This window comes from Lagenorhynchus albirostris, chromosome 3, assembly GCF_949774975.1.
Source record: "Lagenorhynchus albirostris chromosome 3, mLagAlb1.1, whole genome shotgun sequence".
NCBI lineage: Eukaryota > Metazoa > Chordata > Mammalia > Artiodactyla > Delphinidae > Lagenorhynchus > Lagenorhynchus albirostris.
The window spans coordinates 90,254,677-90,279,208 of NC_083097.1; the positions used below are offsets into that span (position 1 = coordinate 90,254,677).

The following is a 24,532-nucleotide window of genomic DNA, read 5'->3' on the forward strand; positions in this document are numbered from 1 at the left end:
TTTCCCATAAATGTAAAAGTATTTCTGGTTTGATTTTGATAATTACATCACAGTTTGTTTGGTTTTGCCTGGAATAATGACTTCTTGAAAACTGTATAGGCTGTCACATAAATTAAATACTTTTAAAAAGAAAAATTAATTTTTTAATATTTGATATAATGTTATCATTATAACTAACAGAAAATTTGACTAATAGAGAAGTTAGTCAAGTTGCTAACTTAAAAAGATAAATTTTTAATGTCAACAGGTTATTTTTGTTTACTAGAGTCATCTTTTAAAAAAAAAGTCAAATTCTTTTCTTAAAAAAACAGTAAATAAAACTTTAAAAATAGAGAAAAAAATAGTAAATATAAGAAATACAATCGAAACTATTTGGCAGTGCTCTTTTAAACAATTACCTTTTCCAGTCTATTATGAACAGTCACTGTGTTTCACCATTTTTTTCCATTTACTCCTCTGTTCATTCAGCATTGTCTAAACACTGACTTTCCCTCCCATGCTTGATCTCCACAATGTCCTCCCAAAAAAAGAAGTCAGGATTCAGTGACAAGATGCCTTTAAGCAGTTACCTCCTTAATAATGAAGCCAGAATGAAAGCGGGATGATATACCAAAAAGAATGGTACGCCGGACCTTGAAATCTGGTTCCAGTCACCAGTAAGCCTAATAAAATTGGCCTCAGTTTCTTCATTTGTAAAGTAAGAATAATCTTGTATTATCCCTAAAACCCCTAAATCTATTAAATATTAAGTTTAAAAAAAAACCTATCAAAGAGAAATAATTGAAAAATTAAATTAAATCAAGTTTGATGCAACACAGTAAAAATGAAAATTGGTTAAAGAAACAATTTCTTGACTTTCAGAATTAGATATTCTTAATCAGTCACTTTTACTATCTCAGCAGTTATCTAAACATGTTTATTTGGTAATTATTAGAATACCTTGAAAATAAACTGACAAAGTCATGCAATATTTACTTTTATATGTTGAAATATAATTTGCTATTTTTAAATCAAGTTAGAGTCTTCCAAGACTCTAAAATAGGCTATTTCAAGGGAATTAGACATGCTCTAAGCCATTCTCCAGAAATCTTTACTTGATCTAGAATCCCCAAAATATCCAAATGAAACTGGAAAACAGCTTTTGTCCAGAAGAAATATACCAGATTCTTAGAATTTACATATACAAATTGGTTGTGCAGAGTGGGCTTGCCAGAGGCTTAAAAACTGGAAGTAATTTTAAGAAAAACATATGAATTTTCAACTTGCTATGGCACAACATATTATTGTTATTGTTAGTAGTGGAAAAGGAATTCAAATCTCTGATCATCCTCAAATATTGCAAAGGGATATCCTCTGATCAATTTCCTCAGAAATACTCCTTTAAAATTCTTCTTTCCTCCATTAACCCATGCCCTCTTTTGTAGTAATTTAAGACTTCTTTTTCCCTTTTCAAATTAACATATGTATAGGAGGAAATTAACACTTATCAGTCATTTCTCTTCTACTTTACAAATAAGGCATAAAGAAACAGAATCTTAGTATATTTCCTCCAAGGATAATAAGCTGTACTTCATTGTTGTTTAACAACTTGGAAAATAAAAGATGTTTTAAATGTGGGAATGAAGTTTCAATAGCAAATTTCCTTTAATAAAGACAAACAATGCAATACAAGCATGCTCATCTAGCCAAAAAAAAAAAAGATAAGAAAAATTTATTGATGAAATGAACTAATACAAAATATATAAATTGCCCTTGCCTTTGGAACTGAGATTATAAATTTTTTTCATAGTCAACTAAGGTGTGATTAACATTTAAGCACAAAGGTTATTTAACATTTAAACACAAAGGTTTCCCCATTAGTTACTTTGGATTTATAGGATCCCTCTTACCAGTGTTTCTCTTGAAGCTGTGTTTTATGAAAGATGAGATGTTCAAGCACCTTATTCAACTGGGGACTATTCTTCTGAACACAAGTCCAGGCAGCAACACAGTGCTAGAGCAGGTGGTTAATTTCATATCCTTCCTGATTAAGTTGCAAATGTTCCTGTAAATAAAATATATCTGAGAAAGAGTTCTTTGACTTGAATAAACATGAAAATAAATTTTAAATGCATATTTTTTCTACACCATGTTACACCAAGTAGAGCAATTTAAATACATTTTTGTAAGTATATATAGTTAATCTGAACTTAATTCTTAATATATTCTCACATGGATCCCTTGTGTTCAATGAAATTTTACTTAAATACATTTTTACTTAAATACATTTTTGTATTACTTACAAAATATATTACTTACATACATTTTTGTAAGTATATATAGTTAATATACTTAAATACATTTTTGTAAGTATATATATATATATATATATTTTATCTATTTATTTATTTTGGCTGCGCTGGTCTTTGCAGGATTTTTAGTTGCAGCATGCAGACTTAGTTGAGGCATGTGGGATCTAGTTCCCTTACCAGGGATCAAACCCGGACCCCCAGCATTGGGAGTGCAGAGTCTTACCCACTGGGCCACCAGGGAAGTCCCAGTATATATTTACTTAAATACATTTACATAAATACTTTTTGTAAGTATATTTACTTAAATACATATTTGTAAGTATATATAGTTAATCTGAACTTAATTCTTAATATATTCTCACATGGATCCCTTGTGTTCAATGACATCAGTTCCACAATGTGACAAAAATCCTGTATCTGCTAAGGGACGACTATTAGACACAATTGTGCTTCTTAAAACCTATATGACTTAGTTCTCCCTGACACCTGGGGGAGGGAAGAGGGGAAAGTTTGAACAATGATCAAACAGCAAATTGGGTTTTAAAATGTGGATTTTCACTTTAAGGACCAAAATATTGCCTAGCTGGATGTGGTCAATGTCTGCAAAGTAACTATTTTAAAAGGCTACAAAATCAGAAAACAAATGGGCTATTTGTTTTTTTCTTAGAGTGTTTCCTAACAGTTTCATAGACTTAACTGATCTGCTAAAGTAACTGGTACAAAGAAACTTGATTTTATTTTTTGACACAGCACTCCCATTGAATTTTTGTCAACAGTAAAGATTCAAATACACATCCTGGGATATGTACTCAAATTACTAATTTAGCTGATATATTATTCTTTTATGCTCAAAAGAAACACTAAGAGATTCCAAAGGATTTTACAATTCTCATTTACTATACAAAATAACATCAAGACTATACTTAAAGAAAGTTTTCATGTTGAGTACTCTTAAGAGAGAAAGCCAGAAGTTCATATATAAATTTTAAACTAAGTTTAAAATTTTAAACTTAGTTTTAAGTTTCTAGTCAACTGCTTATTTAAGTCTCACAGATGTGTATTGATTTACATTATGTCAGGAACACAGACGCTGGCAATAAAGGCAGGAGTAAGATAAAGTCTCTGCACAAGGCTACCGACTCAGGGGAAAAATCATCCACAAAAGCAAATGGAAACCAGTCAGTGTTTAGAATGTTATAATTTCCAAAAAAAAACTTTATTCTAAAATAATGTAAGACATCAGACTGAGACGTGCAGACTTCAGTATATGTACATATTTCATCTAAATAACTCAGTTTTCTGCTTTGTGGTAGAGTCTCCCCCAAAAGTGGAACCCATATAAATGAAATTCTTTTCTCAAATTGCTCTAGCAGGCTGAGCCTGGATGCCTGACATCCCTCATGTTGCAAACATTCTGAATACATATATAGGTAGATATGTTTTGAAACTTGTGGATGGCTTGACTAATTAATTTAAAACAATCAATACTTTGTTTTTTTTTTAAATCATGTGTTGTGCATTGCATGGCTAGAGACCATTCAGTGAGGTCAAAAATTCTCGTTAACAAACTTATACACCATCACCAGAGAAAATTCCCAAAAGCCTTTGGTAAAGAAATGATCAGGATTTAGATAATGAAGAATATTTAAGCTTGATTTTTAATTTTATATGATACCATTTTTACTTATCACTGAAAAAGAAAAAAAGCCTCTGACTTCCGGAACTGATTTGACATCAATATTACTACAAGCTGGTCTGGCGCTCACAGGTCATTTTGTTCTCCTGCTGGATATAAACTCACGGAATATCAACCTCAGACAATATTGCTCTGATAAATACACAAAGCCACTTGATATTTTTGTTTCTAAGCACAGACAAAAAGTCACGGTGCCACCCACAAAATACCCAATCAGAATTGCCCCTACTTTCTGGCAGCATCAAATCTAAAGAGAATCCCTGCTTCTTTAGAGCCTCCCCCAAATCACCCAACCAAAGTCCAAATCCTATAATAGATTTATGCTAGCACCCTCTAACTGAGACATCACATAGTCCTCTGGGTGTGTGTTCTCTCTCTGCAACAAATAATAAAACCAGTTTTCCCAACTGCGTGTGTGCTCCTGAAGGGTCTTTGAACCCGCCACACATGGGAATTTTCCAAATAAGTGAGGCTTCTCTCTTATCCTTATGCATTATATCCTTATATATTTCAAGTATTTGCATGGAAATTCTGCTGAAGTTTCTTCCCTGCTTTTTACTGTTTTCAAAAGAAAAAATGTATTTGCCTAACTAGAATGAATTAATATAATAATGATGATGACGTGATTTAATACAATCATCACATACATCATCAGTGTAGCAGACCAAGAGGAAGCAATGCTCTGAGAACTATTAGGTGGTGTAGAGTTCTTTGCCTTTACACTAAATCAGTCCCACCCAAGGTGTGGTTGGCAGATACATCCCCTCTGCAAACTGTTAACTAGAGTACAGAAATAAAGAACATATATTTAGAAACTTTTACAAAATTTGACAGTTAATTTTCTTTTCAGTCTAGTAAAAAAATTAATGCCTATATATTTATTTCTTTTTAATAATTTACTATTATTGTAGTTTTAAAAGTATCAGTCTGTGACGGTCTGGAAAATTCCTTAAAAAATTGTAGAGGGATTTTTACCCTCTACACAGTTTGAAAAGCACTGAGCACTGCATTAAATGACTCCCAGAGAACTAGAACTTATTTTTCCCCTTCCATCTTTTTGGTGTGTGTGGGGGGGTGCTTTATGACCACTTCCTATAGTTCTTTCATCTCCCCCACTTGCTGCCCAGCTTTGGGCTATGCTGGTTTGCAAACTGGCCCCCATACATGGAGAACAAGGTTGGGGGAGACCTGAGAAAGAGGCAGGCCACTCCAGATTGGCAGGTGGCAGTTCAACAAGCAAGGAAACTTACACAGGAGGTTTCTCTTCGGCAGCTGCAAGAGAGAAGATCTCCACACCTGCCCTCCAGAATCTTAAGGTTTATGTAGATGCTTTAACTAGGTTCAATCACCTATACCATCCAAATGGTCTCAGCAACACATTACGGTCTCAAGGCTGCATCCTTGGAACCAGCTCCCACTGTGGAAATAGTGGGCAGAGCGTACATTCTAAAGACAGAAAGCCCACCTACCAAAGTGTTGCCAATCTGCTGTTGGCTGAGAACTCAGATAACCCTATCAGCTTGAATTTTGTGCAAATCTGAGAAGCTCTGAGTGTCTGACCAGGCTCTCTTTGATAACAAAACTGAACTCTGAAGCATGGGCTCTATTGTGGCTGCTCGAAGACAGCTTTTTGAGTTTCATCCTTGTTTTCAGTTATTTGGGGGATAGCTGACATTGCCATGATAGCACCCCTCAATACAAATATATTACCTGAATAACAGGGCATGAATCATAGGATAATGCTCCTAATTTTAAAGAGCCTGTGTCTCAGTCTAACCCAATTCCTAGTAACCATCTATAATTACAGTACAGCATAAAATGTCCCAAATTTAGATAGTGCCTTTAGCTTACTGAGTACTGTACTTAAAGCACTAAAGGATGAGACTGTTAATACATTTGAATGTAAATCCTTTATGTTTCCTAGTTTTCAGAAAACTATTTGTACAATACTTTAGGATGGATGCAACTATTTAGTAAACGGTCTACTGCATTTTTGTTGAATTTGAATCTACCTACTCCAAAGAACCATGTTATTATTATAATGTGACAAGTGTGCTTAACAAATTCAGCTTTGCTAGTGAGCAAAGGACAGAGTGGAAAACCCAATCCAGTGTTCAGGCTCTGCAAGTCACAGAGCCAATTAAAGTGTACCATTTGTCAAAGTCAATGGAAACCCTGTGTCTGGATCAGCTTGAAAGAACATTAAAAGGAGAAATGGGTCCCAGCAGCAGGGAAAGGAGATTTCCTATTCTTATACAGAACCAACACCCATATTGTGTGTATCCTAATGCCTATATCGTACAGAATTCCTTCTTTAAAAGCAATTTTATAATAGCACTTTGAAAACAAATTATGTTTCTACTTCAATGCTTATAATATATTAAAAATAAAGTATTTTACAGTGGCCAAAATATGCTGTCATGGACCCTTTAGCATTACTGAAGGATACGAACTGTTGGAATAAACCCACAAATCCTCTACTGTAGCATATGAATAATAAAGGGAGAGAGGATGAATACAGGTATATCTTTTACAGTCCCAGTTTTCTCTCTTCTTCACCCTTACTTCTCCCAGAAGTTGAGACAGATGGGTACTGAATGGGTAAATACTCAGCTGAACTAGGGAGCCTGGCTTAGATTAAACTGTACTGGAGAAAATGGGCTGAAACTGGAGGACAACATTAAAATATGCCATCCACCACTGAATCAGCTGAACCAGCCATTTTCAGCAGCACTGTGGCTACACTACCTTTTATATTCTTTATATTATGGGGTAATGGGAGTAGACAAAGGAGGGCAATAAGTCTGAGAGGCTAAATTCTGTTAAAATCCCTTCATAGAATCTCATGTATGGAGGTGAAATAGAACTTAAAAAGACTGAAACTATGCCCCTTTGTTCTAAAAAGTGGAAAAAAGCACAGAGACTTAGTGACTTGTCCCATTATAAGCAGATATATTCTTTTCATGTGTTGACATTCTTGCCTCTTTCACTTCAAACCAAGGTAGATCTTAACTGTATAGAAGCAGTGAACTTCCATTTCCTTGCTGTATATGTGCACCAAGAGTGACAAAAACAGATTGATTCAAGGAGAAGCAGAATTAACACTGAAAGTTGCCGGCCTCAAAGGTGGAACACTCATGTTGTCAAGATTTCACAGGATCTTATTTGTTTAAAGGAAAAACACTCAAATCATCACTATATTAAGTTAAGCACAATTAACTACACACAGTTAAGCACAATTAGTCAGCATAAGCATGTCCTTAAAAATTATTACATTTAACTGCCTAAGTTAAAGTGAGTTCCTAAGTATATTTTTCAATAATTATTATTTATGTTTGCATGGCTCTTAATAATTTATAAGGCACATGCTTTTTTGCAATCTTCACAACTCTGTAGATTAGTTAGGGCAAATATGACGAGGATGATGATAATGATTGTGGTCGTGGTGGTGTCTTTTTATTTTTTGAAGTTATTCCTTCACTTCATATATATATATATATATATATATATATATATATATATATATTTTTATTTTGGCTGCACCACGCAGCATGCAGAATCTTAGTTCCCCAACCAGGGATCAAACCTGTGCCCTCTGCAGTGGAAGCGTGGATTCTTAACCACTGGACCACCAGGGAAGTACCCAATGGTATCTTTTTAAAGATAAGCAAATGGGGATTTGGAGAGTTTAATGGACCTACTCTGGATCACAAAGTCAATTGGTGAACAGGCCCTTCCTCTTGAAAGTCAGTGCTTTTTCTATTGCTCAGTATCTTAGGTTATATATTTATTGTCAAAACATTTTTGAAACTTTAAAACGAGATCCTTTTTATGCATGAAGCAATGTGTGTTCATTAGTAAGCATAACCAAATGGTTCAAATGGCTTAGTATACGTCACTCTTTATATAAATGGCTTACCAAGTTATGAGCCAAAAAGAAAACACTAAATCCTAGAAAGAACACAAATAGATGTGGTTAAATGTTCCTCCTTATAGACTTAAATTTTAGATAGTTGTGGAAAGGGCCCAAGGGAAGCACAGGGAAACTGTGAGGCAGCTCACAGGCAAAATTATTTTAAAAAAGAATTTTCCTTAAATTTCCTTAGTTGTTCCAACCAGCATCATATTAAATGCATTTTTCTCCTTTTTAAGAAATTATTAGAAAAACAACATTTCTATTTATAAATTATAAAATAATAAGTATATATAACAAAAAATAAAATAATAAAAGAATCAAGGTTTTGAAGTGTTCACTGCTTTCTTTTGGAATATATGTGAGAAAAGGAAATAAAGGCATTACAAGCCCCAAAGATTGAAGTTTGACTTTTGAAGTACATCAGGCTATAAGGTATATGAACACTGGAGGTATGTTTGTATAATCATAGCTTATTACATACCAAGGAATTATATATAATTGGGACAGATAGTTTTCTCTAATGTTGATCATTAATATCTAAGTTAGAAATTAAAAGGAGATTTGTCATATACCAGGTATTACTTTCTCAATTTTGAACCATTAAAAAAATTTCAGTTGATTTTAATAGCATATTAAATGTTATTACATATGAATCATGGAAGCATAAAAATATTACACTTGCTCTCATTAACAGCCTGTACTTTACACACTCTCCCTTTAATAAAAATGTAATATCTTAAAATGTTCATTTAAAAGTCAATCTAAATTATGTTGCAATTTTTAATTAATCAGCTGAGATGGAATCGATAAGGAAGAAGGTATTATGGCATTACTCCATTTAAAGTAGTAGTGGTGGATACTGATGCCCCACTACTGATCCTACTAACTACTGTCCAGGAAATGTGCACATGACTTTAATGTCTATGCTGTTCACTCCTCCCCTGCAGCTAAATTCATCTTCAGCCATGTTACCAAATTAGCAAGCATGATTATTTAAGCATAGTAATCTGATCTGATTCATCATGCGCTAGGATATACTCACCATCTCAGAATCTACATTCTTGTCTTCCACAGGGCTAAAAATTGATTGAGAAAGGAGCTCTCTTTTACATACAATTTCCATGATTTTCAGAATACACTGCACATTTGAAAAGATGTTTGGATACTTGCAATATAATTCTCCAGAGAAAGAAAGTGTTATTGTAAGAAAAATAATTTGTGAGAAATATTTCATTAACATCTCACACCGCATTTCATTTGTCTTTTAGTTATTAAAATATAATTAAATTCAGTACTCAAGAGGCTGAAACTGCTGTATATTTCCCCATCTATTGAAGATTAATAATGTTATGTATGACCCCTGGTGGTATAATAGAAAACTACAAGGTAAATAATTCATGCATAAGAGTTTATATAATTCAGAACAGCAATTTCATAATGGTTGAATGCCCAATTAAGTATAGTTACTACACAACAATCCCTGGAAACTTCCAGCTGAAAATAAGTCAGAATAGATACTATTCATAATGGATAATCTGATATTGTAATCAACGTCATTGCTTTTAAACCAACATTCTCCAATTTAATTCTTTTCAAGGTGTCATTGTTGTTGATTTTTAAAAACATATAGTTTAACAACAGCAACAATTATGTCATTTAACATAAGACTATGTGGTATTTAACAGAACCATCTCTGTGCTGTTCTTTTTACAAACTTTTAAACAATCTTTGAGTTTTAGTCCACCGACACAATGGAAAAATTAGTAATAAACACTCTTCTATTGGATGGCTGTATGGGTAGGTAGTAGCAGTAACTAATAGCCTCAGGTAGGAATCCACCTGTTGCTGAACATGTAGCCTCAGTAGGGCTCCACTTAACAGCATGTGATAAGAGGGCAATATCTAGGATTTTATCCTTATATGAAACAAAATGTTGGTGTTCTTGCGATATATCAACAATAACAAGCCAGTGTAAGAACTTGAGGTTTTATACAAATAATCTTTCAAAACATATTTGCCACCACTACCTGAATATTTGATGAATCACTATGCTGAACACTGTGAGGAGTTAAAAGAGATTTATAATATAATGAAGAAAGCAAAACAAGTGATACGGTAGACACAAACTCCTATACTGTCAATCTACAGCCATGCCTTGGTTTCAGACCCTACCAAAACTTGTATCCAAAACATTTGCACTATTACCTTCTACTCCCCTCCTCTATGGCTTTTCCCATCAAATATTACTCCCTTTCTTGCATCTTGAGTCTCTTGATTTCTTATCCTACAACGTATTAATCTTCTCCTCTTTTGACCTTGTTTTTTCATCCAAACTATTGACATATTTCTCCTTCCTTTCATAGCTAAGCTTTCTAAAACAGTTCACCACCTTTGTCTTATGCTTAAACTTTCCCTTCACTCTTTGTTTACCTCCAATCTGAACTTTGCTTCTACTCGGTAATGCTCCCAAGAACAATGACTTTCTGACTTCAGAAACCCATCACCCGTCTCAGACCTCCTATTGTTTAATGATTTTACAGCTCTTGATAATGTTGATCTTCTTGCCTCTCCCCTCTTTGGCTTTCTATATCATCACTCCCTCTTTTTTCTACTAATTCTTCTCTACTGGTTGATGTCTGTTACTCCAATAATCTATTAAATGTTTATGTCCCCCAAGACTCTACTACTAGAATAAATTTCTCCCCACCACCACCTCCCATTCCCAGGTTATCTCATCCACGTTAACAGTGATGACTGTCAAATGATCCATGTTGATACCCATGAAATAAGTGATTCCCAGGCTTCACTTATTTCCCTAGTTCCAAACCTCTGTTTCCAACTGGGTATATACACCTGAGTGACCTTCATATTCAGTATGTCCAAATGTTTCTCCAAAATTTTCTCAGTTTAGAGCACCATTATCTTGACCTTATTAGTCAATATGTAAAATTTAAGATTCATCCTGAATTTGTCACTTTCCCTTATATATAGCTTAGATCCAAGGGATCACCAAGTTCAGTGTTTCTTATCTCCTAAACACTTTTCAAAACTATTTTACTCTATCCATCCCCATTTTAGAAGTTCATACCTTTAACATCTCTTGCCTGTACGAACGTCATAGCTAATGGACCCCCTGAGTCCACTCTCTCCTTACTCCAGTCCAGCAACTACATCACCACTAGGGTTACCTTACTAAAATATGAATTTAACTCTCTTGAAATCCAGTGAGTTAGATATTACAGATAAGCAAACTGAGCCACGGACAAGTTCATATGCTTAGTTAAGTAGGAAATATAAAAGTAAAACCCAAGCAGTCTCACCCAGAAGCTGTGCTCTTCGGTACTGCACCTATTATCTTTCACGAAAAATAAAATACAGCCTATACTCTTTATAGTGATAGTCTGAGCTTCTCAAAATAACATAAAACATTTATAAATGTAGAAAATAAAAGACAGTCTACCATATAAATATGGCTGAAGCCTAAGTAAATGTTGTTTAAAACTTTTCAGGTGACCATGAAGGAAATATATAAAAAGTCATAAGAAGACCAAATAGCCAATCTGTCAAAAAAGAAAGAAAAAAGCATTTTTGTGTTGCATCAATAAATGTTTAAAAACCATAAGGAAAATAAACCATTTTATCATTACATTTGCTTTTGATGAAACAATTTCAAATTCATTTGTGATTGTATGCTTTTGAAATAACTTTAAAACATTTGTATCAAGGTTAAAATACTGGTTCAGAAAAAAAAAATTCATAAATCTTCTCTCCATTACATATAATGACCAATACTGAATACTATTTTGTTCTATGTCCTTTAGAACAGTATTTTTCAAATTGCAAATCATGCCCCTTAAGTGAGTCATGAAATCAATAGAAAGGGGATTTTTAAGTAAAATAAAAAAGAAAATATCATAGTACATTGCACGGTGCCTTGTCTTAGTATATAGATGAATATGGATTGCAATAGTTTTGAGAAATATTCTGCCTGTGCATAGTATGTTGTACTGAAGTCTCCATTCCCTCTTGAAAACACACACACACACACACACACACAATGTCATTACTAAATACACACTTTCATATCGTACTTCCGTGAAGTTTAAAATACATGTATAGTTAAAACTGTTTTACATAGACAACAGAAAATTAAATATCTGCAAAAATATATAAGATTTCACAGAAAATGAGAAAAAAAACACACACTATAGAAATAAATGGAATGTAAATGCCTAAGTTGCTAAATCATAAGATTATGGAAAAGGACCAAATAATAATAATAACTACCATTATATCACTATGAAGATATACATATATGCAAATCCTCTTAACATCTTAACAACAGTGCAGGGTATTATTAGAGCTACATGTAAAAATATAAAATTAAATTCAAAAGATGATTCTACCAAGTCTCAGTGCTTCACCCAAGACTATTAAGCAAATAAGTAGCATTACTGGAATTCAAACCCAGGACTGTGTGTTTTGCATCAAAAGACATGAACTTTCTATTACAGCAGTGATTTCCAAATATTTTTCTCAAAAACTTCTATCATTAAAATAAATTCTAAGAATGTACCATGAATATTTGTAAATACATCCATAAATTATAAACATGCACCATTTATCGACTTTTAAAAATAAATAAAAATAAAATGTTTATGTCATGCCAAGGGATCTCTTCGTATAAAGCACTTTGATATAGTACTATGCTTCTCCAAGAGACTGAAGTTAGATGAGAAGGAAGTGGAGATCAACAGATCATTTAAAAGAATATTGCATTACTCTAAAAGAGCATATTAGAGTTGGAAATAATAAATTCATCAGAAGAAGAATAATTTAAGATTTTGCAAGGGATCAGAGAAGGATATTGAAAGCAATACTTTAAAATTTTAAAGTGGGTCTGAAGAGAAAAATACATAATCAACATATCAGTTTGCAAAACTGCTGTATTATACACCAATTTGGTCATGAGTTTCACTTTATCCAGAAGTGAAACTCTATACAACTATGCTTGGAAAAATGGTTTTAAAAGCTTTCATCTGTAATATTCTGAAAAACCAGATTTTTGTTGAAAAGTCTGCCAGTCTTTATCTCTGAGGAATTCTGGAACTTTCTATGCATCTGTCCTCATGTTTCATTTGTGTACATACTCTCTCTGTAGGTTGACAACTTAAGCTTTGCCTCCTAGAGTAAATTTCTGCTTGTCAGTTTCTTTCCCTGCTACCCTGTCTTTTCTTCTTTTATTCTTTCACCCCCTTCTTTCCTTCTCTTTTCATCTTTTCTTATCTTCATTTCTCTGTTATCTAACCGTGAAATAGAAATGCTGAATAATATTTATTATGTATTACATTGTAATAGTTAGTGATGTGTTTTATGTTCTTTATAGAAGATTGAAGAACACTGTTTATATTCCTATCTAAAATATATTAAACTGGGCTTCCCTGGTGGCGCAGTGGTCAGGAGTCTGCCTGCCAATGCAGGGGACGCGGGTTCGAGCACTGGTCCAGGAGAATCCCACATGCTGTGGAGCAACTAAGCCCGTGCGCCACAACAACTGAGCCTGTGCTCTAGAGGATGCGTGCCACAATTACCGAAGCCCGCGTGCCTAGAGCCCATGCTCCACAACAAGAGAAGCCACTGCAATGAGAAACCCACACACGCTGCGACGAAGAGTAGCCCCCGCTCACCACTAGAGAAAGCCCGCGCACAGCAACGAAGACCCAACGCAGCCAAAAATAAATTAATTAATTAAAAATAAAATAAAATATATTAAACCTACTGTTGCTTATATATTATTCCTATACTTTAATAAGTAGACATCAGTAGTTAAGATTCTACACTCAGAGGAAAACAATGAGGAAAGAATGCACACAAAATTGGAAAGTAAGTAATATTAGGGAATCAGGTATTTCTGGCTCTTCCCAACCCTGAGCTACATACTTCTTTGTGAAAAGAGAAACAAAATGGTGTGTATTAAGATGAGTAATGCCTTTATGGCAATACCATTAAATACACCATTCTGTCAACAAGAAAAGATCAAAAGGGAAGTTTCCAACTGACGGTTAGATATATAATGAAATTCCTACAAAGACAAGCAGGATAATTGAAATGGCTTCTTGCCTGAAATCAAAGGCACTTATAAAGCATGCCGATTTCTACTAGCTAATTTATATTATCTAGAACAATAAAAAGTAAGCATTAAAATTAGTAAATCTGAGAGCCAAGGTAAGTGAGTAGAATCATAGCTGAGAGTCCACTGGACTGTGGGTTTCAAAATCTTCTCTGCTGAGATCTTGGGTAATTCACTTAGACTCTCAATGCCTACTAGTCTGTGGAATGGTGGATAATAATAGCACCTACCTTTTAGGACTTTTGCAAAGATTAAATAAGTTATTATGTCTAATATAGCTAAAGCACTGATCATTGTGCAATGCAAATAGTCTAAACATCCAGATGAGAGGATACAGGCATCTTTTTAAAATTCAATGAATCCATGGTATACGTAAATTATAAGCAATATGTGCAATGGCAAAAACTTTATTTTATAGCCATTTTTTTCGCTGGCAGAAATATAAAAGGCAAGAAATGGAAAAAAAGTCAGTAAAGGGGCTGAGAAGGAAAGGAAAGAAAAGCCACTTTCTCTATGATTTTCCACTCCACTCTTTTTCCATCATAAACTAATATACCCATCTTTTTGTATTATATATAAATTTGAAATCCCCAAATAATTATATAAGCTCTTAAATATCGCCATAATGAACAGTTTGGGAAATAAAGAGGAAAGAAGAAAAAGACATTATAATTTTACTTGTCTCTTTGCCTCCTGTTCTTCTAGCAAAGCATCAGTTCTTTGCATGTTCAATTTCTGTTATGTGTTCTCTGTATCCTGCCTGGTGTCCATAAGTCTTTTACCCCCAAACATATCAGAGAAGATCTAGACCTAATTTATAAGGTCTGAAATACATATCTTCCAAAAATGCTGTGGCTGACTCATGAATATCTTCATGCTCATTTTCTAACAGTTCATAAACAAAATTAAATAAGGAGAAAATATATTTTTGCAAATAATACCATACTTAATTTCAAATGATATATATACACATATGTCAATTGAGATATATACATATGTATATATTTCTTTATTCTTAAAATTATTCTTCTTGCTTTTCTTTGCAATAAAACTATTAGTTAAGCTAAATTTCTTTGACTAATAATAAATTTTGCAGCAGGCAACCTTGATCATCACAGGAAGTAGAACCATATGTCTTCTAGGACCTTATGAAACATGAGCTACATAAACATGGTTTCCCACCTTATGGCTCTAAAATGACATAGAATACTGAGAGAACAACTCATCTTCTCAAATCGGGCAACAATGTAAGAATTATCAGTCAGCATTTTTAAATGGAAAAGTGGCATTTAGCAATCCTTAAAATAGAGAGGAGAACATTTCTCCAAAGAAGATATACAAATTGCCAACAAACACATGAAAGGATGCTCAACATCACTAATCATTAGAGAAATGCAAATCAAAACTACAATGAGGTATCACCTCACACCGGTCAGAATGGCCATCATCAAAAAATCTACAAACAATAAATGCTGGAGAGGGTGTGGAGAAAAGGGAACCCTCTTGCACTGTTGGTGGGAATGTAAATTGATACAGCCACTATGGAGAACAGTATGGAGGTTCCTTAAAAAAACTAAAAATAGAACTACCATACGACCCAGCATCCCCACTACTGGGCATATACCCTGAGAAAACCATAATTCAAAAAGAGTCATGTACCACAATGTTCATTGCAACTGTATTTACAATAGTCAGGACATGGAAGCAACCTAAGTGTCCATCGACAGATGAATGGATAAAGAAGATGTAGCACATATATACAATGGAATATTACTCAGCCTTAAAAAGAAACGATTTGTAGTGAGGTGGATGGACCTAGAGTCTGTCATACAGAGTGAAGTAGGTCAGAAAGAGAAAAACAAATACCGTATGCTAACACATATATATGGAATCTAAAAAAAAAAAAAAGTTCTGAAGAACCTAGGGGCAGGACAGGAATAAAGACGCAGGTGTAGAGAATGGACTTGACAACACAGGGAGGGGGAAGGGTAAGCTGGGATGAAGTGAGAGCATGGCATTGACATATATACACTGCCAAATGTAAAATAGATAGCTAGTGGAAAGCAGCCACATAGCACAGGGAGATCAGCTCGGTGCTTTGTGACCACCTAGAGGGGTGGGATAGGGAGGGTGGGAGGGAGATGCAAGAGGGAGGGGATATGGGGGTATATGTATAGCTGATTCACTTTGTTATAAAGCAGAAACTAAAACACCATTGTAAAGCAATTATACTCCAATAAAGATGTTAAAAAAAATAGAGAGAGAAGAAAAGCTATATATACTCAGAAATAAGTACAAACTTGATTTTTAATTAAATGCTATTTTCTTACATAGTTGGTGAAACTGTATTTTCTCAACTACCTCCATCTGCATATCAAGCAATAATGTAATGTCCACATTTAGAGGAGATTAAAATAAGCTACCAAACGAGAATATTCTGTAATAAAACCAAATGGCCTGTTTAGCTCCTGAAACAGATATCATGTGGTTAGATGTACTACATGTAGCAATTAAAACACATTAAAATTATTTTAAAACTTACCTTTGCCAGCTTTATTCAACTGAGTATAAGTACGTCTTTAGGAATGCATCACAACAGTCTATACAAAACTGATTCCGCAACAAAAAATAAGGCAGGCAGATCGTAATCAAAGGTAGCATGGTCCAGGGAAGCATAAAGCATATTTAAAGCTTCTGAAATATTAAAAAGTATAATTTATAAATTATGCTGCTTTTCTACATACTACAATTAAGTCTTCTAATTAACTATTTTGCTCAGTCACCAAGACCACATTGTGGTTTTAATATCTTTGACATCCCTCCCATCAAGAGGTGAAGTCTATGCCCCCTTCCCCTTGAACCTGAGCAGGCCTTGTGACTGCTTTAACTAATAGAATGTGGCAGAAGTGACACTGTATGACTTCCAAGTCTAGATCAGAAAAGGCAATACAGTTGCCCCCTCTACCTCTTTGTCAAGATACTACCTTTGGAATTCTAAACTGCCATGTAGGACATTCAACTACTCAGAAGTCACTAAGCCGGAGAGACTACAGAGGTGGGGGAGGGCAGGGAGGGGGAAGAGGCAAGGAGAGAGAGAAATGCCCTAGGAGCTCCACCTCACACAAAATAGATCACTAGGCCACATATATAATGGTGGGGAAATAGGACAGAACTGGATGACAAAAGACAGTGCTCAAGATAAGTGCTATAAAAGAGAAAAGTAGAAGACTAGAAAATCAAAGCAGAGGAAATAAGGCCCAATGGAGCTGAACAAGGAAGAATATAGCGCTAAGGCCCTACAGAACACTGCACCTCATGTCATTACAGGCATAACTCATCTTATTCACTTTGATTTATTATGCTTTGCAGATATTGTATTTTTTACAGATTGAGGGTTTGTGGCAACCCTGCGTCTAGCAAGTCTATCAGTGCTACTTTTCCAACAGCATTATTTTTTAATTAATGTATGTACATTTTCAGACATAATGCTATTGCACATTTGATAGACTACAGTATAGTGTAAACATAACTTTTACATGCACTGTGAAACAAAAAAATTAATGTGACTCGCTTTATTACAATATTCACTTTATTATGGTGATCTGGAACCAGACTCACAATATCTCCAAGAATGTGCCTGTACAAAGATTTTGAAGCGCTTTCATGAACAAAACTGAGGTTTAATTGACAAAGAAGAGCAAGGGGCTGCTGGTTGCTGGAAAGCCGAGATTGTTTACTTCAATATCATTTAAACATTTAATAGGGTCAGGCTGTGGATAGCACTGTGATGAAGTGCCATAAAGGCAAGTTAAATACAAAATCATTCTTATTCTTCCTGTTGCTTGAAAGCTCCCAGATAGCACTACAAAACCCAATTTATAAGGGAAAATACTCTCTGACCTCATATGGTCAACATTCTAAAACTCATTTTAAAAGGCATACACATAAAATTTAGAATAATATAGAAGAAACTTTATTTCCTTAAAAATAATGTTTTTTAATTTCTTTTTTAGATTGGTTGGAGGGTGGTTTAAAAGGAGACAGAAATACGTGATAAATGAAAAGGTAATGAGTAAAATGGCTGTTTAAAACAAGTGAAAAACAAATGGCCATTTGGTTAATGTTTTATGAGTAAGAATTATAAAATGCAGAAACGAATTTCTGTATAGTGCCTAGTGTTATTGAAAATCACTAAATGACATTTTATATTACTTTTTAATTAGTTACTAATTTTAGAAAAAAGCAATAAAGACTCTGCTGAGCAAAAGTTTTTAAAACAATTTTGCAATTAAAAAGTTGAGCAGCCAAATTCATAAATTCAAAATTACAAAAGGACCTTTCATAATAAAACATTGTCAGGTATTTCAATAGAGAAAGGCAGATTTTCCTTGGCTCCTGCACAATTTCTAAATATTAAAGTTCTCAAATTATGCCTTCACTTCTAATCTAGAAAACACTTAGGGTAACTAAGAAGAGCTTAGTTAGAGGACATACCATCTTGGATTTCTCCTTTGCACTGAGCCAGATATACTACTTCAGTCCATGTCATAGGAAGATGTACATGCCTCCCAGTACCTAAGGTTTTGAGACCCAATTTCCTCTGTTATGGGGAAGATAAAAGAGGCAAACAAAAATGTACAGCTTTTAAATTTAATATATATTTATTTTTGTTATCTATATTTTATTTATTCTATTATTTATAATTTATTAATATTTTACTTGTTTTTATTGAATATAGTTGATTTACCGTATTGTTTTAGTTTCAGGTATACAGCAAAGTGATTCAGTTATACATATACATCAATAAATATATATTCTTTTTCAGATTCTTTTCCATTATAGGTTATAACACGACAGTGAATACAGTTTCCTGTGCTGTACAGTAAGTCCTTGTTGTTTATCTACTTTATATATAGTAGTGTGTATCTGTTAAACCCATACTCCTAATTTATCCCTCCCTGACACTTTTCCCTTTGGTAATCATAAGTTTGTTTTCTATGTCTCTGTGTCTGATTCTGTTTTGTAAATAAGTTAATTTGTATTATTCTTTTAGATTCCACATGTAAGTGATATTATATATTTTTCTCTGTCTAACTTACTTCACCTAGTATGATAATCTCCAAATCCATCCATATTGCTGCAAATGGCAATACTTCATTCTTTTTTACGGATGAGTAATATTCTTATATATATATATATATATATATATATATCTCACATCTTTATCCATTCACCTGTCAATGGACACTTAGGTTGCTTCCATGTTTTGGCTATTATAAATAGTGCTGCTATGAACATTGGGGTGCATGTATCTTTTTGAATTAGACTTTTCATCTTTTCCAGATATATGCCCAGGAGTAGAATTGCTGGATCATATGGTAACTCTATTTTAAGTTTTTTAAGGAACCTCCATACTGTTTTCCATAGTGGCTGCACCAACTTACATTCCCACCAACAATGTAGGAGGGTTCATTTTCCTCCATGTCCTCTCCAGCACCTGTTATTTGTAGACTTTTTGATAATGGCCATTCTGATCACTGTGAGGTGATACCTCACTATGGTATGGATTTGCATTTCTCTAACAATTAGTGATGTTGAGCATCTTTTCATGTGCCTGTTGGCCATCTGTATGTCTTCTTTGGAGAAACATCTAGTTAGGTCTTTTGCCCATTTTTTGATTGGGTTGTTTGGGGTTTCTTTGATATTGAGCTGTATGAGCTGTTTTGTATATTTTGGAAACTAAGACCTTGTCAGTTGCATCACTTGCAAATACTTTCTCCCAGTCCACAAGTTATCTTTTCATTTTGTGTATGGCTTGCTTTGCTGTGCAAAAGCTTATAAGTTTGATTAGGTCCCATTTGTTTATTTTTGCTTTTATTTCTATTGCCTTGGGAGACTAACCTAAGAAAATACTGGTATAATTTATGTCAGAGAATGTTTTGCCAATGTTCTCTTCTAGGAGTTTTATGGTGTCATGTCTTATATTTAAGTCTTTAAGTCATTTTGAGTTTATATTTGTTTATGGTGTGAGGGTAACTTCATTGATTTACATGTGGCTATATAGTTTTCCCAATACCACTTGTTGAACAGACTGCCCATTGTATATTATTGCCTCCTTCATTGAAGATTAATTGACTCTAGGTGTGTGGATTTACTTCTGGGCTCTCTATTCTGTTCCACTGATCCATATGTCTGTTGTGCCAATACCACACTGTTTTGATTACTGTAGCTTTGTAGTGTTATCTGAAGTCTGGGAGGGTTATGCCTCCAGCTTTACTCTTTTTCCTCAGGATTGCTTTGGCAATTCTGGGTCTTTTGTGGTTCCATGTAAATTCTAGGATTCTTAGTTCTAGCTCTGTGAAGAATCTCATGGGTAATTTGATAGGGATAGCATTAATTCTGTAGATTGCTTTGGGCAGTATGGCCATTTTAACAATATTAATTCTTCCAATCCAAAGCACTGGATATCTTTCCATTTCTTTGAATCATCTTCAATTTCCTTTATCAATGTTTTATAGTTCTCAGCATGTAAGCCTTTCACCTCCTAGGTCAGGTTTATTCCTAGGTATTTTTTTTGACATGATGTTAAATGGGATTTTTTTTTTTTACTTTCTCTTTCTGATATTTCCTTGTTACTGTAAAGAAATGGAACAGATTTCTGTATGTTAATCTTGTATCCTGCTACCTTGCTGAATTCATTTATCAGTTCTAATCGTTTTTGTGTGGAGTCTTTAGGGTTTTCTATATAGAGTATCATATCATCTGCATACAATGACAATTTTATCTCTTCCTTTCCAATTTGGATATTTTTTCTTGTCTGATTGTTGTGCCTAGGACTTCCAACACTATGTTAAATAGAATTGGTAAGAATGGGCATCCTTGTCTTGTTCCAGAATTTAGCAAGAAGGCTTTCAGCTTTTCACCAATGAGTATTATGTTGACTGTGGGTTTGTCATAAGTGGCTTTTTATTATGTTGAGATATGCTCCCTCTATACCCTCTTTGGTGAGAGTTTTTATCAGGAATGGATGTTGAATTTTATCAAATGCTTTTCTGCAATGACCATGTTGTTGTTTTATCTTCTCTTTTGTTGATGTGGTTTAAAACATTGATTGATTTGCATATGCTGAACCATCCTTGTGACTATGGGATGACTCCAACTTTATCATAGTGTACAATCCTTTTATGTGTTGTTGGATTCAGTTTGCTAATATTTTGCTGAGGATTTTTGTATCTATATTCAAAGATATTGGCCTGTGATTTTCTTGTTTTGTTTTTTTTTTTTTTGGTAGTGTCTTTGTCTGGTTTTGGCATCAGGGTGATGGTGGCTTCAGAGAATGACTTTGGGAATGTTCCCTCCTCTTCAGTTTTTTGGAAGAGTTTGAGAAGGTTAGGTATAAGTTCTCCTTTGTAGGTTTGGCAGAATTCCCCAGTGAAGCCTTCCAGTCCTGGACTTTTGTTTGCAGGGAGTTTTTTTATTACATATTTCAGATCTAGTGATCAGTCTCTTCAAATTATGTTTCTTCTTGACTCAGTTTTAGTAGGCTGTATGTTTCTAGAAACTTGTCCATTTCTTCTAGGTAGTCCATTTTGTTGGCATATAACTGTTCATAGTATTTTCTTGTGAATTTCTTGTATTTCTGTGGTATCAGTTGTTATTTCTCCTCTTTCATTTCTCAATTTGTTTATTTGGGTCCTCTCTCTTTCTTCTTGGTGAGTCTGGCTAAAGGTTTGTTGATTTTGTTTACCCTTTCAAGAGCCCAGCTCTTTGTTTTATTGATCTATCTATATATTTATTTTTATATATATGATTGATATATTATTATTTATATTTTATTATTAATTCTATCATTTGTATTTTATTTATTACTATTTTATCATTTATTTTCATTTTTATTTATTCACTTATTTATTTGTATTATCTCTTTATTCTGAAAGTCATTCTATGAGGCTGATGCTCTTAAAGCTGTATATTTTTGCGTTTATTATATTTTGACATTTTATGTAAACTGTATTAGTGTTAAAATGTATAGAATGTTAATATTCTGAGTTATATCAGTGTCTGCTGAAAATAATTTTCACTCTTTCTTTCTAGGGATTATTTCTGTCTCATTTCCTCACCAAGAGAACGCATCTCTGATTTTAAAAGGGTAACCATATTGAAAAAAATAGCTTGATGCCAATTTTCTGGAGCACTCCAGCTACTTCACTGTGGATGGACTGGTTAGTGAACATAAAAGAGATATGAAGATTTCCCCTCTTATATTAATGTGACCATTCCTGGGGCTGCCCCAGTTGGCCAACTGAAGAGAAACTCACTGATGAATGTACCTGCTGGCAACTATCTGCATGCAAAGCTAATAAAGTATATTCTTTTTTCTAATCAACTTTTTTCATGGAGTTTTAAAAAAATTTTAAATATGGTCAATCATGAGCCAAAATGCTGGGAAACAACAGCCACAAAAAAAATGTTGACTTAATTTATGCTTCAGTTTTGTGCAGCTTTTATTTCACCAGTTATCTAGTGTTAAAGCAAAATCATATGTATATTATTTCTCTGCCAAAACTTAAACTGGATCTAATGAAGAAAAGGTAAAAGAAGGACTTATTTTACTTTCTGTTCTGTTTTTATATGCGTTTGAAATTTTGTGAATTAATGACATATTCTTAAAGAATGTATTTTCTACAAGTTAGGTGAATAATTTGTTACAGAGAAAGAACAGAGTACTCTGTGCATGTATAGTGAATGTTTAGGAGACCTTTCTTTCCTCTTTAGGAAACATCATATATCAGTTAACATTTTTTTAGTAAAAAGTGTAATTTTCATAAACAAAAATTTATTTACCAGCCGTTGATATTTTGCTGTGGGCTCTTGGATTAGTGCCAACAACTATATTCTCCAATAATTTATGAAGAATCTTCATCCAAAAAGCCATTTGACATTGAATAATTTGGTCATAAGTTTTAACTTTAATTTGCATTAGTATTTTTAACTATGCCTACTTATGATTAAAGAAAGGTGTATTCTTATCTCTTTTCTTTCAATATTTTAGAACAGGTAATCATCCACCAACTGGAAGAGAAAGTTCACATACTAAAGTAATCAATAGTGTGCCATTACCTTACATTTGATAAGGTTTTTTCTAGCTATGTCCAACAGTTCTTCCTCCTCTTTTGGATTTTTTGTTTGGTTGGGTCTCAAGATGAATTCTTTTGTGATTGAAAATGGTGGCCTAAACCAAAAAAGAAAAAAAAAATCAATAATTATAGCTATCACTTCCAAATAATTAATCAAACATCCAGTGGCTAAGTGTATCTATTTTCTGAAAAAGCACTTTACCTTAATGAGAAAGTTTCACACACACAAAAATCAGTAAAATATTTATGTATATATATGTGTGTGTATGTGTGTGTATATATATACACACACACACATACATACACAGGTCTCCTAGATTGATCTTATCATACTCTTGGATTGAGAAATATAATTCTCATGATATTGAAGAACTTTGTAGCCTTTGAAAAAAATCCAGCATAGCTTCATTACGTTGAAGACTGATTTATCTCCTCACATATTTCAGTGTTGGTTCAATTTAAGCTAAAGCATTATTCCCTCCATGCAAGTGGAATCAGTCGAACTGTGGCTGAAGTAAAGTAGGCAAGACAGAAAAGATGTATGTAGTAAGGTCAGAGAGGTGACAAGGAGCCATACTAACTTTGGATGAGATGGGAATCTATTGCCGGGTTTTGATAAGATGAGTAGCATAATTCAACTTATATTTTAACAGGATCATTCCGATGCTGTGTTGAGAGCTGGAGGGTGGGGAGGTAGCAAGGGAGAGAGCACATATACACTTAGCTGAGAGGTAATTTGGCTTGGATCAGAATTATAGCAAAGTAATTAAAGCAAAGAGTTTGGATAATGGATATATTTTGACATTAGCTCCAACCAGACTGCCCAATGAATTAGAAATAGGCATGAGAGGAAAAAAAAAAAAAGGAGTCATGATTAACTGAGTAACGGAAAGGATAGAATTGCTGTTTACCCAGATGGGAAAGGTTGCTAGAGGAGCAGATTTGAGGTGAGGGTAGAGAATAAGTTCAGTATTGGACATGTTATGTTTGAGATGACCATGGCCATCCAAATGGAGATGCAGAGTAATCAGTTAGATATGAGTCTGAATTTGGGGGAAAGGTTCAGGCTAAATATATCAATTTTTGAGTCATTAGCGCACATATGGCATTTAAAGCCTTGTGAATGGAAAGGATCCCATGGGCAAAGTGTAGAGAGGGTAGACAAGTATTTCAAAGAGAAGTGAGAAAAGTTGAGGCTGTATGCAAGAGAATGAGTAAAGTGATTATAATGATGTACCACAGCATTTAAAATGGCATGGAATCAAAAGTGATATCAGAGGAATAGAAAATGGGTAGTAGAGTCAATGAGTTGTTTATGTGATAAAATAACTGTTGGAGTCATACGATTTAAAGGAGTTATCT

The 24,532-nt window shown here is 33.9% G+C and overlaps 1 protein-coding gene across 1 annotated transcript in view; it reads right to left on the reverse strand.

Moving 5' to 3' along the window:
- TMEM232 (transmembrane protein 232) overlaps positions 1-23,801 on the reverse strand; it is a 230,971-nt gene extending 207,170 nt beyond the window's left edge. Inside the window, 9 exon segments of the mRNA XM_060146330.1 lie at positions 1,890-2,023; positions 8,946-9,100; positions 11,364-11,463; positions 16,576-16,589; positions 16,592-16,632; positions 16,634-16,727; positions 18,528-18,633; positions 23,154-23,265; positions 23,752-23,801. Coding sequence (XP_060002313.1) covers positions 1,890-2,023; positions 8,946-9,100; positions 11,364-11,463; positions 16,576-16,589; positions 16,592-16,632; positions 16,634-16,727; positions 18,528-18,633; positions 23,154-23,265; positions 23,752-23,801 — 806 coding nt within the window.
- Between the last annotated feature and the right edge of the window lie 731 nt (positions 23,802-24,532).